Genomic DNA, 16,611 nt, shown 5'->3' on the forward strand with positions numbered 1-16,611 from the left:
TAATAGTGGGATTATGTTTTGATGACCTATCGAGCTGAAACCTTGTCATACTGTATGGCATAGGGAGTGACATTAGCATGTTACACTGTGCTGCTAGGTGTAAATTATATTCTCTAACACCTTAAGCAGCTGCCTGAGAATTAATTTCAGAACATACTATAACTTGAACTTCATTTATCACAGGGAATATATTACTAGAGTGAGACTATGTATTCAAACCAATGGGGGAGAAAGAATGTGAGGAGGTGAAGGCGAATTATTGTACATGCAAACGTTTTAGGTGCTTCATCCATCACATAGTAACATCTGAGGAACAAGACGAAGCTGTCCACAGTGCCCTGACCTTTAAAAGACACAGTGAGTCTGGGCTACAACAAGAGACAGAAGAACTGTAGCAACTTCTTCCTGACGCTTGGCTTCGAGTGATCACAAACCAACGAAATAACAGAAACATGTTTTTTAAAAGCACCCGACTGAAGCTGTCACACAGTTCTCAAGCAAGGTGTCAACACAGAAAACAATCAGCAAAGTGAAGTTCCAGTTCAAAACCGGCATGCTATCTTTGGATTAGCTGGTTTGACAAAATTTAAAATGGTTTTCAAGATGGCGGCTATCAAATTTCTCTGTTAACCAAGCTTTCTGCCTCAGGCTCTGGGCCAATTCACAGAAAGAAAAGGAACATTTCATGCGTCATTTAACTTCTGCACAAAATGGATCAATTGAGCACCGCCTACTCCAATCAGGGACATTATCAGAGGACTGAGCGACAGATATACAAAGAGCCTAAAAAATATAACACTAAAATGCAACACAAGTAATGCTCCAGAAAATTATTCTGCAGATTTGATTATTAGAATCACACAAAGCAGTAAAAAAGGCCTAAATATACCTGTTAATACATTTACCATTTACCAAACATGACAGCTGCACATTAGAGCTCTGAAACTTTAAATTGCATGCACTTGAAAATGAAAGGTTACTCATTGTGTTCAGTTCTGTCACTCTACACTACAGCCTAATAAAGTAGACGTGGGCTTTAGTTTATTGCTACGTATTGATGTGCCATCCTGGAGGAGTTCGACTAACTGTGCAATCTCTGCAGGGTCCATGTACCAGTAGTGACCCTGGCCCTAGCCAAATGCAAAACTAGTGAAAAAACAGTCAGATAAGGTAAGAGTGGCCTCAACATGTAAAACTATTCCTGTTTTGGGGGTTTTCTCATTGTTGCCCATCTAGTGCACCTGTTGTTAAATTCATTAACACCAAAACAACAAACTGGTTTTAAACCCACTGTGGTACATGCCTGACCAGATCAATGTCCCACAAGTTTAACTGATGTGATGCTGTACTCTAATTAAAAAGTGTTCCTGCTGTGTAAAACATATGCCTGGATAAATTTCTGCATTTTAAAATCTGATTGTGTAAGTACGGAAGAGAACAAAAGTCTTAACACTGGTCTAGTAGTTTTTACTTTCTTTCATAAACACTTTAAAAACTAACTTCCAAGAGCAAATTACACATTTCTCATGATTTTCTTATATCACATTTGGAAAGTAAATCTACTTTTTGTTAGTTTAGGGAAAATTACCATTTTTGCTTTTAATTTAACAGAGCTGCATTTTGCTTCCCATATGTGACAGCTGACTAGAGTCTGGCAGCCCTATAAGGTTCACTGAGCCAGTAACAAAGGGCTTTGGTAATTATGTCAGAGCTCCAGCTCCCTTGCATCAAAGTCATAGACAGTTATATAAGATGCACAAAGCTAGCATAATGTCACCCACAGGTTTATCAAGTCTGATTCTAAACTCTCGAGAAGAGGTTTTGCGCTGTTGCCATCTTGGCGTTTTGCAAATGTAGGTAGCTTGAGGTAACTTGGAAACAGCAAGCTCACTGGCTAACAAATCGTGACTGAGCATACCCAGATAATGCTGCTTTCTGAATGACCAGAATTTACTAAACCGAACTAATTTTTTTGTCAGGTAATTGTTTACACAAGACTTTTATAGGAAGACTTTTTGTAACCGCAGGTCCTTGCCCCCCTTTGGGGGCCATTACAATGAATGCAGCCAGACACGTCAATAGTGGCTTTGCTTTCCAGACCAAGCTATGTCCATCTTAAATACTGTCTATGGTCAAAGCGTGTGCTAATGTTTACAACTACGAGACAAGAATAACTCCTCCTGGTCATAAAAACAGAGTAGGAGGGGGAAAGGACAGCACGTGGCTTCTGGGAAAACAGTTATGTAAATACACTCATCGTCTTTCGTCTCCAATATTTGTGTCAAGACCAGAAGTCTTAATGTGTTAGCTTGCAATGCTAGTCGAGCTAGTCTGTCTGTCTAGCTGGAAACAACATCTGTTGGTCTGTCTGCGTGGAATTAAATCCCTACTTTGAATACACATAATATTCTCCCATTCTTGAGCCTGATTCTAATGGAGTCGACTGGATCACATTCAGGTTTGGATCACAAAATTAATGGATTTTGATGCAATGAATATAGATTAAATGCAGCTTTTACAAAACAAAAATGACCTTCTGAAAGCTTAACTTCTCTAATAACTTCATACATTTCAATTACATTTCTAATTGCTATGGCATTTACATGCTTTGGTACAGCATCTAAACTCTGCTTCATAACTGTTGCATTTCTCTTACACCCTAAAACAATGTTAAACAATATTAACTCTAATATACAAATAAAAAGACGGATAAAGCAAAGACAATATGCTCAGAACTGAAGTGAAAATCTCCATCCCATTCACCGAGTCCTTCCTCCAGCCCACCATCCATGACTTCCTCTTCCCAGTGCCGTGTTTGTGTTTCTAGAGGGAGCTGGCTGACCCCTGACCCCAGGCTAATGAGAGCGATAACGAGGATTAAAAGGGGGTGACTGGAAGGTGTCTGAGAGTGGGGTTTAAACAATTACACTGGGCTGCCAACATGCCTTTCTTCATGACTCAGGAAATTACAGTCTCCCTCTCTTTCTCCCCCACACACTCTTTCAGTCGGCACACAAAAGATAGGGCTTATGGAAAATAATAAATTATCTCGGGGCCACGTTAACTTGGATGTAAATCGCTGGGCAATTATGTTTTAATAGCCCTTTAAGAGAATGAGTAATTGGGTTGACACTACTGGGGTTGATCAGGCTCACCCATCTCTCTTTCCCTTTGTGGCCGGTGGAAGAGAGCTGTGGGTCTGCGAGGCGGTCAGCCGGCAGCACGACTGCAGCTAAGGTGGTTAGCCTCTGAAAAACTGTAACAGCGATATCAGAGAATCTGGATAACTATTTTCATTCTATTAAAATGAAACCTTTTCTTGCTCCAAAAAGACATGCATTGTCGATATCTTTGTTAAACATTCTTCTTTATTCTCAGCATATTTCCTTTTTTGCTAAGATGTTCTCACTCTTCGTTTGCCAGAGATGATTTTATACATAAGACTTTCTCCTGATTAAGTTTTTGTTTTTGTAAAAGGTGCTTTGTCGCTAAGAAGACCCTGTGGCTATCTGTGTCTACCAATGGAGGTGGTGTTCATATACTACATACTTGAAAAGAAGATGTTGCAAAGCAGTTCAAAAGCTATATCTGTACGGTCAGTAAAAATTACATCACTCTACTAAATATAGCTTTTAAAATGACCGGTTGTATTTATAATAGGAGGATATGAAAATATTATAATCTTAATTAAATGAGCAAGGTATCTGTAACAAAAACAAAAAAACCCCTCTGTGCATGGAGTGGGAGGAGAGCCAGATGCTGAAAAAGTCTATTTATCACTACCATGAAATCTGGCAACCCACTGGCTATGTTTGATGACAATGGGCAAAACTCTGGCTGTTGTAGCCGGTGTATATCAGGACCAAGACTTGCTGGAATTTTTTTTTTCTACAAATACACATTTTGAAAATGTTAATTAAAAGCAAAACTGTCACCAGAGAAAAGACGGTGGCTTCAAAATTTTATTGTGACAAACAAACTAGCGAGCTAACTGTTAACTAACTCTGTTCAACTTTGTAAATACTCCTTTTCATGATTGTCTGGATGTTATACTTTATTGTAACATTTTGGAGAAAACTGAACGTTTCATTTAAGATAAAAGAATTTGGAGTGTTTTAAACTGTCAGTCATGCCACAGTGTTTGAGAAGAAGAAGAAGGGTTTGGAATGGCTAATGACGTGAGCGTGTTTAGATTACGAGTGGACTACTAACAGAAACCTGAATTCTTCTTGTACCAAAAGTCTCGTCCCTTACCTACAGATTCTGTATGTTTCTATGAGGACATCTATTAATAGTCAAATTATGTCATCAGACCTTGTAATTTAGCGATCATAAAGGAGAAACGAAAACTCTGGAACCTCAGCCATAATTCCATTTTCTATTAAAAAAAATTGAGTTGCTCAGAATGCACATTCAAACCAACCAAACCACTGTATTTATAGCACAACAGTGGATACTGTCACTGTTTTTAAGGGTGACAAAGTAACATCTTAGTTCACTTAAATCATCAAGAAACAGAATTTAAATAAAATGTTAAATTATATTTGATAACAAATATGTTGCAGGTTTTTATGTCAATCTATATATGTCTGAGTATAATTCTGATTAGAAGCTTAATCGCCATTCTCATCCCTACTATCAGACACACACACACACACACACACATGCACACACACGCACACAGAGCTCAGCAGGCTCCTGACCAGCACCCTTCAACCTCTGAACTCGGGTCCAGATTGTGACCTCTGGATTATCACCGTGTGTCTTGATTTGGCCAGCCCCGGGGGAGTGGCGGTGTAGGTAGAGGAGGCAAAATCGATGGAGAGAGGGAAGAGATCACAACAGGCCAAACCTGGTGAGCTGAGAACCACCAAATGAGACTGGAACAACATGAACAGCAGGGGTGAGGAGGAGGGAAGGAAAGAGGATAGAAAAAAATGGAAAAAAAATTGTGATAGGATCTGATGCTAGGCTGAGTTTGACATGGAAGAAGGAAATAATCAAAATCCCCGGCAGGTTGTCGGACCTTACCGCAATGAACAAGCAAATGGTGGGATAAACCTGTATTTATCTTCTTATACTTTCATCTCGGGAAGAAGACAAACGGGGTAGGAAATCGATCAGATGAGCATCTGTTAGGCTTGGCAACAGTCGCAAGTCTGCAGAAATGGATTTTAAAGCCCATTTTTCAATTTCGTCTTCATTACTGTGAGCGTCGTGCAGGCGCTTAAAGGACACTTCCACAGTAAAAGAAGAAAAAAGATCTGCGTGTGCATTGTGCAGGCTACTACACCTCAGTTCTTTGCCCTGTTTCCTTTCATAGATCCACAAGACGCAGTGAGTGCTCGACGTGGACAATTTCTGTCATGTTTTCCCACAGAGGTAATGGAACAAGACTAACAAGTGTTTTTCTTTGATAAAACTTCCTGTTATTTAAAAATTAAAATGCTATCTATGTAAGTGTTATTTACACAAACACAGCAGAGGTAAAAAAAAGAAATTGCAACTTAATTGTGAGCGTGTGTTTGGTCTATCACGTGGTGGGGATGAGGCATGTTACATGTGTATGATGCAGCACAGCTCAAGTTGTCTTTTAAGCTTGCAGGCTTCACCCCATTTGTGTTACAATACTGCGATCACCTTTGAAATCTGCACTCAAAATGATTTAACACCACAGCAGTTACAAGTTTTCACTGGCTCTCTTCTTGTCAGTGTGCTTACAAGAATTTACACAAAACCTGTGGTTGTCCATTTGTTTACTGAATTCTACCAGGATATTTTAGACAGTGGGGACTTTATGACTTGATATGTTAATCAAAAATATCTACAGACATCATTTCTAGAAGCCAGGGATGGCATTTGGTATCATCATCATTTATAAACAGAAAACAACTGTTACTGCTTTTTGTCGATGTGGACAGTATAAAAGATTTTACCGTATAAAAATTCATCATAGCGATAGCTTTTAAAGGTCCTTCGTGTGCTCACAAGGCCTTCTACTTAGTATGCTTCCTGCACCTGCGTGTCTTTATATCTGAAACTGTGTCATTGTGCCTGTGTGTATCCTTTTCCTCTACCTCCCATCCTCCCGCTGTTGCTCGCCGAGGTTCTTTTATTCCCTCCTGAGCAGCTCTGTCACCCATGTCGCCGGGGGACAAGGAGAATGTCGCGTTTTTTCCCCTGGATCAAAAATTTACGAGCAATTAAAAGGCGGCCGACGCCCAGCATCCATCAACCCCTGCGTGCAGCCAGGTTGGGTGAGGGGGACTTGCAGTAAACCACAGGCTATATACTTTTATATCTGTTTTCCCTCCGAAGAGGGAAGGTTATGACAAAATTATGTTTTACTGTTCCTGGATCCGACCACGATGTAGAAATCTTTCATGAAACAGGCTCGTTGGAGGTCAGAGCCTTTAGAAGGGAGGACAGACAGAGAAATATGTATGTGTATGCATGTAAAAGTGTGCGTACTGTTCATGTCGGGTGATTTTCAAAACCACGGCAGAGGCCTTAAAAACAAAAAGAATAGCTCTTCCAGTTGCTGAGGGAAGAGTGACCTAATTACTCTGTTGTTTATTACTGCAGAGCTCTGATTTATGTCCCCGGGCTGATGGAATTTCAACACTGAGTCTTCCTCGTCAATAACGACACATTCTTTCTGTATTTGATTACGCAAACACACACAGCCCTGCACAATGATCCATTGCGACACACCTAATACACAAAAAGGCACGCGAGGCCTCATACATCAACGCAGTCACTCTTTCACTTTTTCTGGCTCCTCGCGACAGGCCCAGACTCATTTGCATCCTTAATTGTGTTGTAATGTACTTTTAATTTGAAAATGGAGGCAATTAATTATTTTGATATGGAACAAAATGCCGCAAATGTAAACATTCTAATAGTTCTCCATGAACAGAGTATCATTTTTCAAAAGAGGGATTGAATCTTATCTCATTTTTTAATGCCACAGTTTTTTCCCTCGTTTTTTTTAAAGACACCATTTCACCACTCATGCATTCTCCTTGATATTCACTTTGGGTTTTTTTGCAACTGGGGCAGCGTTTCTTTGATCTATTCCACCACTGTTATTTTCTATCTCAATCTCCCACAGGATAATTACTGTAGTTTCACCTATGCTATCAGAAGAGATTAAATGAAATTAAGCCCGTCTGGACGCTCTGCTTGTTCTCCGTACGTCATCCCTCTGCTGCAGACTCTCCTCCTTCTATTTCTAGGTTAGAGAGGCTTCGAGTGGAGATGTGAAACGCAGATTTGTTGCTGTGTTTTTTTTCTTCCCTTCGCAGACCATGTGATCAATAGGTGTCAATGTTCAAAGACTACAGAGCAACGCCAGAGGAGAGGAAAGGAAAGGAGAGAAGAGGGAGATCCATTTGTAGAGTTCCTAGAAAAAAACCCTGACAAATTCACTCCCTCAGTCTGATAAACTCAGCACGGAGAGAGACAGGATGGATGCGTGTTATTCCTTTTTCGTCTTTTCACCCATTTCCATCACCTTTCTTTCCCTCTCCCCTCTCAGACTCATACACACAGTTTTTTTTGTCCTTTTATATCTCTATTCCCCCCAACACCCCCCCACTCTCTCTTCTGATTCTCCTGAGGGTGCTGGGAGCCGGCTGACATCACAGCCGGCCCGGCAACAACCTATAAATTATGAGTGACAAGTCTTTGGACCAATAAAAGCACCACCATATTTCATGCACAGTAAATCTGATTGCAGATTGCTGTGGCGTGTGGCGGCTGACATGTTTATTGTCGTCATGGCAGTGGGAGCAGAGGGTGGAGAGGCGGAGGGTGGTGGGTCGCTCCCCAACATCAGAGTTGTTTTTTTTGTTGCTTTTTACAAAAGCTCCCAGTCTATATGGAGGTCAAACAGATGGGAACTCTAGGATGCGTGCGACCCATTCCACCCACCCAACGCCCCACCAAATCCCCCAACACACACACATCAATGCCAACTCACCCAACATCTATAAGGAAGCTATTTTTCCTGCAGCTTTAACAAAGCCATGCAGTCGATGCTTTCTCTGCAGCCATCTGTCCCCAATCCGCACATGCTCCCAACAAAACTTTTAAAGAGGTTACATCCAGCAACTCTGATTTTCCTCAATTAAAGCGAAAGCTAACTTTTTGAAAGAAGAAATAATGTTCTGCTCTGTTGTTTGCGTTTTGTGTCCATCCTGCGAACACCGTCTCGCTCTGACGGATCAGTAATCCTCTGCTGTACAGCCTCTAACTATTGATGCTGTTTGATTAATGTTTGCTAAAAACTGCACTTCAAAGCTGTTATTTGAATCTTCACAAGAAACTCGAGTTTGCGACAGATTGGCGCTGACAGCACGACAAAGTCAGTCATTATTTAGAGGACTAACATGCTGATTTCGGTAACAAAATGAAACTTTTGGACAATAAGAAAAATATTTCTTGATTTTAGAGGAACAGGCATCAGCTGAAAGACGCGGATCTGCATGAATACTGTGCAGTTTCAGTTTCTCTTTCCCCTCAACCCTAAACTTGCCGTGGCAGATGGCTGCCCCTACCTGAGCCTGGTTCTGCTGACTTCCAGTTAAAAGTGAGTTTTTCCTTCCCGCTGTCGCTAAGTACTCATTTTTTGCCAGGACAACATTTTGGGACTAAATTATAAGGAAGCGATGTGTAAAAAAATGTAATTTCTATTAGTAGATTACAGTTATTTATCTATTACTTAGTTATTTTGTTGTAGTGTGAATGGCCATGGAGGAAAACTTAAGAAAACAGTTTTCCCAAATCTATGCCCTTTTCACATGTTCCAAAGCCTTCCACTCAGTGACACTTCTGCTAAAGGGAGCTGTGTAACTGTTGGGATTGGGTCTTACCTTATAATACCTTAAGGTAAGGTCTTACCTTACCTTTATCTTAATATCAAGTGCCTTGGGGCTACTGTTTTTTGAGTTGGTGCCATATAACTAACAGTGAATTGAATTTCTACAACATAGTATTGTTGCTTACTCCTAAAGTGGCCCTATACTTTTTTCTTATGTCTGTCCTATGCATGTCTAGGGGCTGGTCATTGTAAATATGATCAAAGCTTTAAATAATTGGGCCAGCAGATTCGAATGTAGTCCCTGTGAACCATAAGCTCTGGCTTCAGATTGCTCTAAACACTCAGTTTCAGACAGTTTTTTCTACACTCTATGGTGTCAGTGACAGCAGATACCCTTAATTTGGTCTCCTTATACATACAACTGCTCTTCAGACCTGCTATTTATGAAGGTGAGCCAATGAGACAAAGCTTGTTTCAGACAGTGGATGAACTAAACGAAACAAGGACGAGTACAAAGATTATACATAAGAATAAATAAGGATTATTTACACTAAGAATCATGCAAGTTCCACTAGTTGAGTCCAAAAAGATTTAAAGTTGAAATTAGTATAACAGATCTACTTTATGTCTGTCCAAAGTCTACTTTTAGAAACATAATTCTGTACAGTTGGACTATTTTATGGTAATAATATTATTAATAACGAAAACACACTCTGCTCTTTATCATTTTCTTCTTGATTTTATTTAAGCCATCTTCTTCTCAGGACCTCAAGTACTAATGAAAGCATCTCTTGTCTAACCTCATACAGCGACGCGCTTCAGGACTGTCTTTAATTTTCTTAAACCTGGATCCTCTCGTTACAGATATCACATCTAATCTTTAATGTATTGCAACAACCTTATTGATGGTAAGTGACCCTGTGCTTGTGGCACTGCCTGGTCCACCCGTCCTGACGCATGTAATAAACCATTCTTTATAATTAGTGTGGCCGCTGCAGTATGATCAGGGCATTACAAGTCCTCTGCCATAGCCCCTAAATGGGCAGATTTCAACAGCTGCCCGCTGGTGTGATTGGCATCATTATATTTTAATTAATCCATTCTTCTCACAGCAACACAGTAATTACAATCTATTTTATGACATGGCATGCTGCGAAAGAGGGGATGGAAGAGAGAAATAAGAAAGGAGTGAGCGAGAATAACAGCGAGCAAAAAGGGAAAAGGAGAGGAGAGGAATGTTGAGGAAAAAAAAACTACAAAGAGAGGCGAGGAGTGTTAGTTACAGCAAAGATGAAGAGAAGCAAGTTTAAGGTGAGTGAGACGGTGAGGAGGGAAAAGCATCACTAACACTATGACTGATTACCGGTATGTCATCGCCTGGCAGACACTGTGAAAGCATTGTAAAACCGTTTATGGGATGTCTAGAAGAGCATGGGTTTCTCTCTCGCTCGCTCGCTCTGGTTCTACACTGAGAGAGAGAGAGAGAAGCTCCAGTCCCTCCAGCCTGTGTCTGTAAATCACTGCAGGTACGGACACTCAGACACGCTGTGGGTGTGATAATAACATTAGAGGATTACAATGACACTCCTCCCCGGACAAGATCACCTGTCTCAACTGTCATAAAACAGACTGCTGCTTTTTGTGGTTGAAGCACTTTATATATGAGGAGAGTGTGGAGGTGTGAGCACAGACAAAAGTGGTGTGTATGTGTGTGTGTGCGCGCATGTGGAAACAGCATCAGTGGATAGGTAGTAGAAGTCTGGTTGTTATGTTAACACCTGAGTACTAAGGTTAAACAGATAAAATGTTAATATGTGTTAATGTGTTTGGAGATTTTCTCTTACTTATATTTTTTTATCAAGCCAGAGGCTATATGTGGTTATTGCTCCCAGTCCACAGTGAAGGCTTCAGCCTGCCTTGTTTGCAGTGTCACACATCAGGTCACTGCTAGAGGTTAACTCTCAGATATAAACTGTACATAAAAGATGGACACTGCTCCCGGGCATTGCAAGTGAAGCCAACAGGGGACTGCATAGGGGTGACTACTTTGGTTCAGAATAGGTTGAGATGTTTTTACACCAGTGGTGTTTAATCGGTTTAAATCAGGTTTGTTTTCCCCCTTTGGTGTGGATCTTTTGCCCAGCTTGACAAGCTGGACATGATGCTGCTACTCAACCTTCTTGTCAGTGTTTCCAAGAGGTCACTTGTGCTGTTGCAGTACAAAAAAAAAAAAATCCCCAGTGGTTGGTTAAGTATATTCCCCAAAGAGCACAAACATAAAAGACATGCTAGTAAAACTATTGACAAGACTATCAATACTCAATGAATCAAAAGGAGCTTAAAAGAAGATCTGTAATCACTCACCTGACTGCTTTCCCAGATGTTCAGCTGTTAGACTGTTCTTTGCATCACCTCCACATTCCCACACTATCAAACTCAATGCTGACATCATTACACTAGTCCAATCATCTTCTTGCCCACCTTCATTGAGCCAATGAGCCTCCACTCTATGTGCTTTAAATCTCAGCGCTCTTCCAACATTCTCCCTTTCAGAATATCACCTGTGCAACCCACCTCCTCCTCATTTCTGCCTTACTCGAGTATCTCAAAGCTCCATCCAAGCCGCCACCACCACCAACATCTAGCTTTCAGGGGAGTCATTTCCTAAACCCTATCACCATTGGGGTTCTGTTCTGCCACGATGGGTCATCGGAGCCTAACCACTTAATAGATTAATTCATTTCTCTAATATAGCTCAATAGATTCAGTGGCCAACATAAGTATCTATAACGCCCCAGACTAAATAGAGACTGACAAATTTGCAGGATGTGCCCTTCTAAATATAGCAGTTTCAAAGTTTTAGTGATGTTTTCAGTGGTTAAGAAAAAATTATAGTTCATAGGTATAATTAATGGAATCCTACTTTTTATAAATCTGCCCGTAAAACTTCCTTTATGCTCTAAATATTTTATCTTGCTGTATTATATTTTACGCCTACAAGATGCCATGAAGCATACAGCACAGGTGTAACGTAATTGAAAGATTATCTTTATTATCGGCACAAGCAACATATATCCTACAAAGCAGCAGCTGATGGTTCATCTGCATTTTTTATCTGTTATTTACAATTGAGGCAAAAAGTCACCAGTAATAACTGTAATTAATTAAAATTATTCAATCCCAGGCAGTAGGAGATAATGATTTTGAACTACTTTGCTTTTCAGCAGTAAAAACAAGTATTTAGAAATGAAGGAATACTGCTGAATTTCTGAATTCACAAATATGCAGAAAAAGGTCAGCAAGTTTCAAATATGACTGTTACACAACAGCAGCACAAACTTTTAAGTCGAAATTGTGACGTTTTTAGTACCTTTGACAGCAGCTACAACTTCTCATTATACAACGTTGCCCGCAGTAATTTGATATCAACTTTTAGTAACTGAAACTACGTCACTAATCGTTCACACTACAAATTCCAAAATACTGATACTGCCAGTGCTACCCCTCAGTCTCCTAGTAGATGTACGAATGGTATAAATTTGGAGAGCCCAGATGACATCTCTTTGGAGTTATCATGTTCAGAAGATTTTCAGAAAACTTGACCTCTAACCTTGAGGTCAAGGTCATTTTTAGGAGATGCACTTATGGTATCAAATTGAAAACCTCCCTGAGGTTTCTTCCTGTTAAAAGGCAGATTTTCCTTCCTGCTTTCACCAAGTGCTTATTCAAAGGGGCCCTTCTGATTGTTTGGGGTTTCTCTGTATTACTGTAGGTTTTCATCTTACAATGTAAAGTGCCTTGAGGCAACTGTTACTGGGATTTGGTGCTATATAAACAGAACTGAATTGATTTGAAATGAATTTAATGAAATTATTTGGCCAGATGACTTTTCACATTTTAGTTAAATAAAATATTTGTTACATAGGCAAATATTGGAGAGTGAGAATATTTACAGATAAAGCGACTGTACAATTCATCTGCCACAGGAGATGCACAAAACTATTTAAATCATTCAGTGGATATATGATGTCATCTGTTTTTCCTATTGGATATTTATTTGAAGTTCGGTAATTATGGGCTATTGCCAGAAATATTTATAGTGATGCTGGCAAGCAGAATGTAATTAGTTAATCATTGAATACAAATTATTGTTGATGCTAAATTCGAGATATTGTGTTCACGAGAAAGGGACAAACAACCTGAAAACAGTGAGAGAGCTGAGTGAGTCATTGTTGGCAGCTGATGTCAACAGTTATAATAACCCTTTTTTAAAAATAAAAAACATAAAAAGGAGGTATAAGGCAATGAGGTGCAAGTGAGGTCAGAGGAGGTGAGGGAGGCGTTGTCTCCTGTTGCTGTTGCAGCAGATGAGTCATCTACAAGCTGAGGTTCATGAACAAGAGAGCACTTGTGCTAGCCAATCGAGCTCAGAGGTTCTGAAGTGGTTTTGTATTATATAAACATCATGAAGGGAAACCTTTTCCATATGATTATACAGAAGAAAAAGACAACATTTGCCTTTTGTCTATCTACATATAAAATAAACTGACTAAGAAACATTTTATAATCTAATCAGGAGGCGAAGAGAAGAGGAGGAGACAGCAGAGCAGATAAGGAGTGTCACAGAGAGATGAGACACCAAAAAGAGCTCCTGGAGAGGTGAAGAAGAGGAGGGTATCAGATAGATAACACACAGAGTTAACGCAGTTTGTCACAGTTCATTTTCGTCACAGCTCAAACAGGGCCGTTGTCGCACAAGAGAAACAGAAGCTCGGGAGATCCGGATTGGTCGATTTTATTTTGAAGTATTGGCAACGTACAGTCAAGCCTATGACTGCTTTATTTACATCACGGCTATAATTCTTCTGTTCTCCTCTTACTGTTGGAAATAAACATGACAATGAAGATGAAAGGGAAGTTAGACTGCACTTGTTTTGTTTTTTACACTTTATGCTAGGGAACCATCTTAGGAACCTTTACTACATTCATTGTACTCATATATACGCTCAAAAATTTATTGGGTGAAAATCTAAAAAATTTCAGGGCTGGGCAGAGCCATCCCCACCCACCACCAAATATTTCAAGGTCCTTACGACGCCCATGGGGGTTATATTTTTGCAATTTTTCTTGGACTGGAGAAATGATTTTATAAAGTCTGTGCTGTCTGCACAACCTTAGTTTACAAGTAAGCTAAGTAGGCGAGATGCTGGCAGACTGCTGGGACTAATCCCAGTGGTAACGCCACATGTTTGTGTTGCATGCATGTTTTACGGTACCTATGGTGAACATGGTATCCTGCTGCATTGATGTTCCAGCCAGGCTCTTTAGGGTCGGGGATCTTTGCTGTCTTGGCGATCAGATGCTGAACATCCCTCCACGTCAGCTCAGGACTAGGGCAAGAGACATAAAACAGAATATCATGAAACGCATCTTTCCTTTCGGCCTGTGTTCTACACCGACTGAAACCACAGAGGAAACACTTCAACTCTGCGTGATACTCTGAAAAGAGACCTGCAGGGAGCTCAGCGCTCCAGTCTTGTGCAGAAAAAAGCTGGAGGACGGTTTTATGGGGTGTACAACACACTTTATCAGGCCCACATGTAAAGCTTGCACTGTATTAATGCAAAGGTTTATTGATACATAAACTGCCGCGATGAGACGCTGCCATACCTTTAATAGCAGGTCCTCTAGACATAAAAGCACCTACTTAAAGTCAAGCTTACATTTTTAATAATGGTGTCACTAAAAACTGTGAATCCAACAAAGAATATATGAGACTTTAACAAAAGAGCCAAGAGAGTCGAATGTAGAAAAAATCTTCTTTTTAATCCCGGGCAGGGGAATTCTAATGGAGCGGACTCAAGTGTCATGTCAAGCAATATACTAATGGAATCCAATTAAGACCTTTAAACTGTGCAGAGAGCTGGAGGATATTAGCTCAGTTTTCTATAACAAAAGACCAAAGGGTCGTCAATGAGGGCTTTTTCAGGATATAAAAAGCATAAAGGAAATTGGGTTTTTCTGCTTTATCCACTCATTATTGTTCCCTAAGAAAATGACTTGAATGGAGCATAAGAAAACCGCTTGGCTACCCATTCTGAACACCTTTTCTTTTTTTTTCCTGTTCCTGAGGAGAAACGCTTCTGCTGTGTGCCTCAACATCTGTACACAGGCACTCATTTCTCCAGTACAGAAGGATAGAAGGAAGGTAATTAAAGGTATACTACACAGCTAATTTCTCCCATCATTAATGATAAAACTGCAACACATCATGCATGCATCCGGCTCCGCGCTAAGGTGTAACGTCTCAGTCAACGGCGAAATCTGCACTAAGACGTGGAGATTTAAAAAAAAAAAAAAAAGGCCTTTGGAAAGTAAAAGGGGGAAGAAACCCACAAGTAGCCTCTTCATTATTGTGCGGCTGGGTGTTAGACATCTTGGGAAATATCAGGCGCAGATGTAAACAGATGTATTCCATTCACGTATTTGAAAAAAATAAAGCAGAACAAAAGCGGAGAGAGAAGCTTTCATTAGCAGCATAAAACAAAACCCTGGCAAGCAGCACGAACAAGCAGCTAAAACAACATGATAGGAATAATACCAGTAACACTAATAATAGACGGATAGAATGAAACAAAACACAACGCACAAACAATTATTTTAAGCTTTGATTTCAAAGGGATTGGACTGTGCACGTGTGTGCGTGGGGTGGTGTGTAAGCTTTGTACTTTTGAACTGTTGCTGCTCACCGCGTGCATGCGTGTGTGTCTGTGCGCGAGTGTGCGGTCTGTATTATATATTAGCGGCAGCAGCGTGATTCCGATGTGTGCACTCCCCCACCTCTATCATCAGCACCACCACCACCACCATCACCCCTCTGGTGGAATCAGAGAAAGCCCCGCGGCCCCGGCTGGTTTGCATAAAGCAAACAAAATTAAATTTGCTTTGCTAAATCAAAGCATGTATGGTATTCCAAGCTGCTCTCTCTGGGACAAATTACTTCAAACGGCCTCCTTTGTATCATAACAGAATAAAAAAAAGAAAAAATCAGCCCAATCAGCGGCTCTCCAAAACTCTCGACTCGGGAATTAATTATTGAACCGAGGGCTTTTCTCTCTCCTAGCAGTCAGCGACACAGATCTATTTATTTTGGAAAAGTCGTTTTGCTCTTAAAAACACACTGTTGGCTGAGAGCGCAGTGCTGCTATCTCCCTCTCTTTCTCTCCCGCTCTCTCTCTCTTTCGCAGTGTTTTCACTCCTCTTTGCAGCACAGCCCCTGAAGGGACGTGTGAATAGGTTTAGGCCACGAAATTAATATGAAAACCCCACGACCAGTATCCGCCATAGTGCTGGTTAAACAGAACTATTGCTTATGCTGTAATGGACTTAAGATGAACTGAGCTGTTAACTTGTGAGGTTTATTTCAGACAGAGGTGGCTGGGTTTTTTTCGCTGCAGGAGCTCTTTGTAGGAATGCTAGATGTGCGTTTCTTTCTTTCCACTGCTTTTAGTTTAGTTGCCACAAGTTCAAAGCACTATTAAAGTAGAACAATACAAGTTAATTATGGTTTCTAAACTAAGTTTTGCCAACATCTCTAGTAAATCCACTAATTATTTATGACATCCTAGATGTATTTATATTTTTGACCACCTATTGTATGGTGGAACAGTGGAGTAGTGGGTAGCACTGTTGCCTAGCAAAAGGTCCTGGGTTCAAATCCACCATCCACAGCCTTTATGTGTAGAGTTTGCATTTTTTCCCAGAGTCTGTGTAGATTCTTCCTGGGT

General features: G+C 40.4%; 1 protein-coding gene across 5 annotated transcripts in view; it reads right to left on the reverse strand.

The window, feature by feature from the left end:
• Positions 1-16,611, reverse strand: part of LOC309717018 (PC3-like endoprotease variant B) — a 232,501-nt gene that overhangs the window by 41,439 nt on the left and 174,451 nt on the right. For all 5 annotated transcript variants that reach the window (XM_082551216.1, XM_082551213.1, XM_082551215.1 and 2 more), the window contains one exon: positions 14,101-14,214. In XM_082551216.1, the coding sequence (XP_082407342.1) occupies positions 14,101-14,214 (114 nt within the window). The remainder of the gene's footprint in view (positions 1-14,100; positions 14,215-16,611) is intronic.

Source organism: Aulonocara stuartgranti (assembly GCF_965226115.1).
Source record: "Aulonocara stuartgranti genome assembly, chromosome: 11".
Lineage (NCBI taxonomy): Eukaryota > Metazoa > Chordata > Actinopteri > Cichliformes > Cichlidae > Aulonocara > Aulonocara stuartgranti.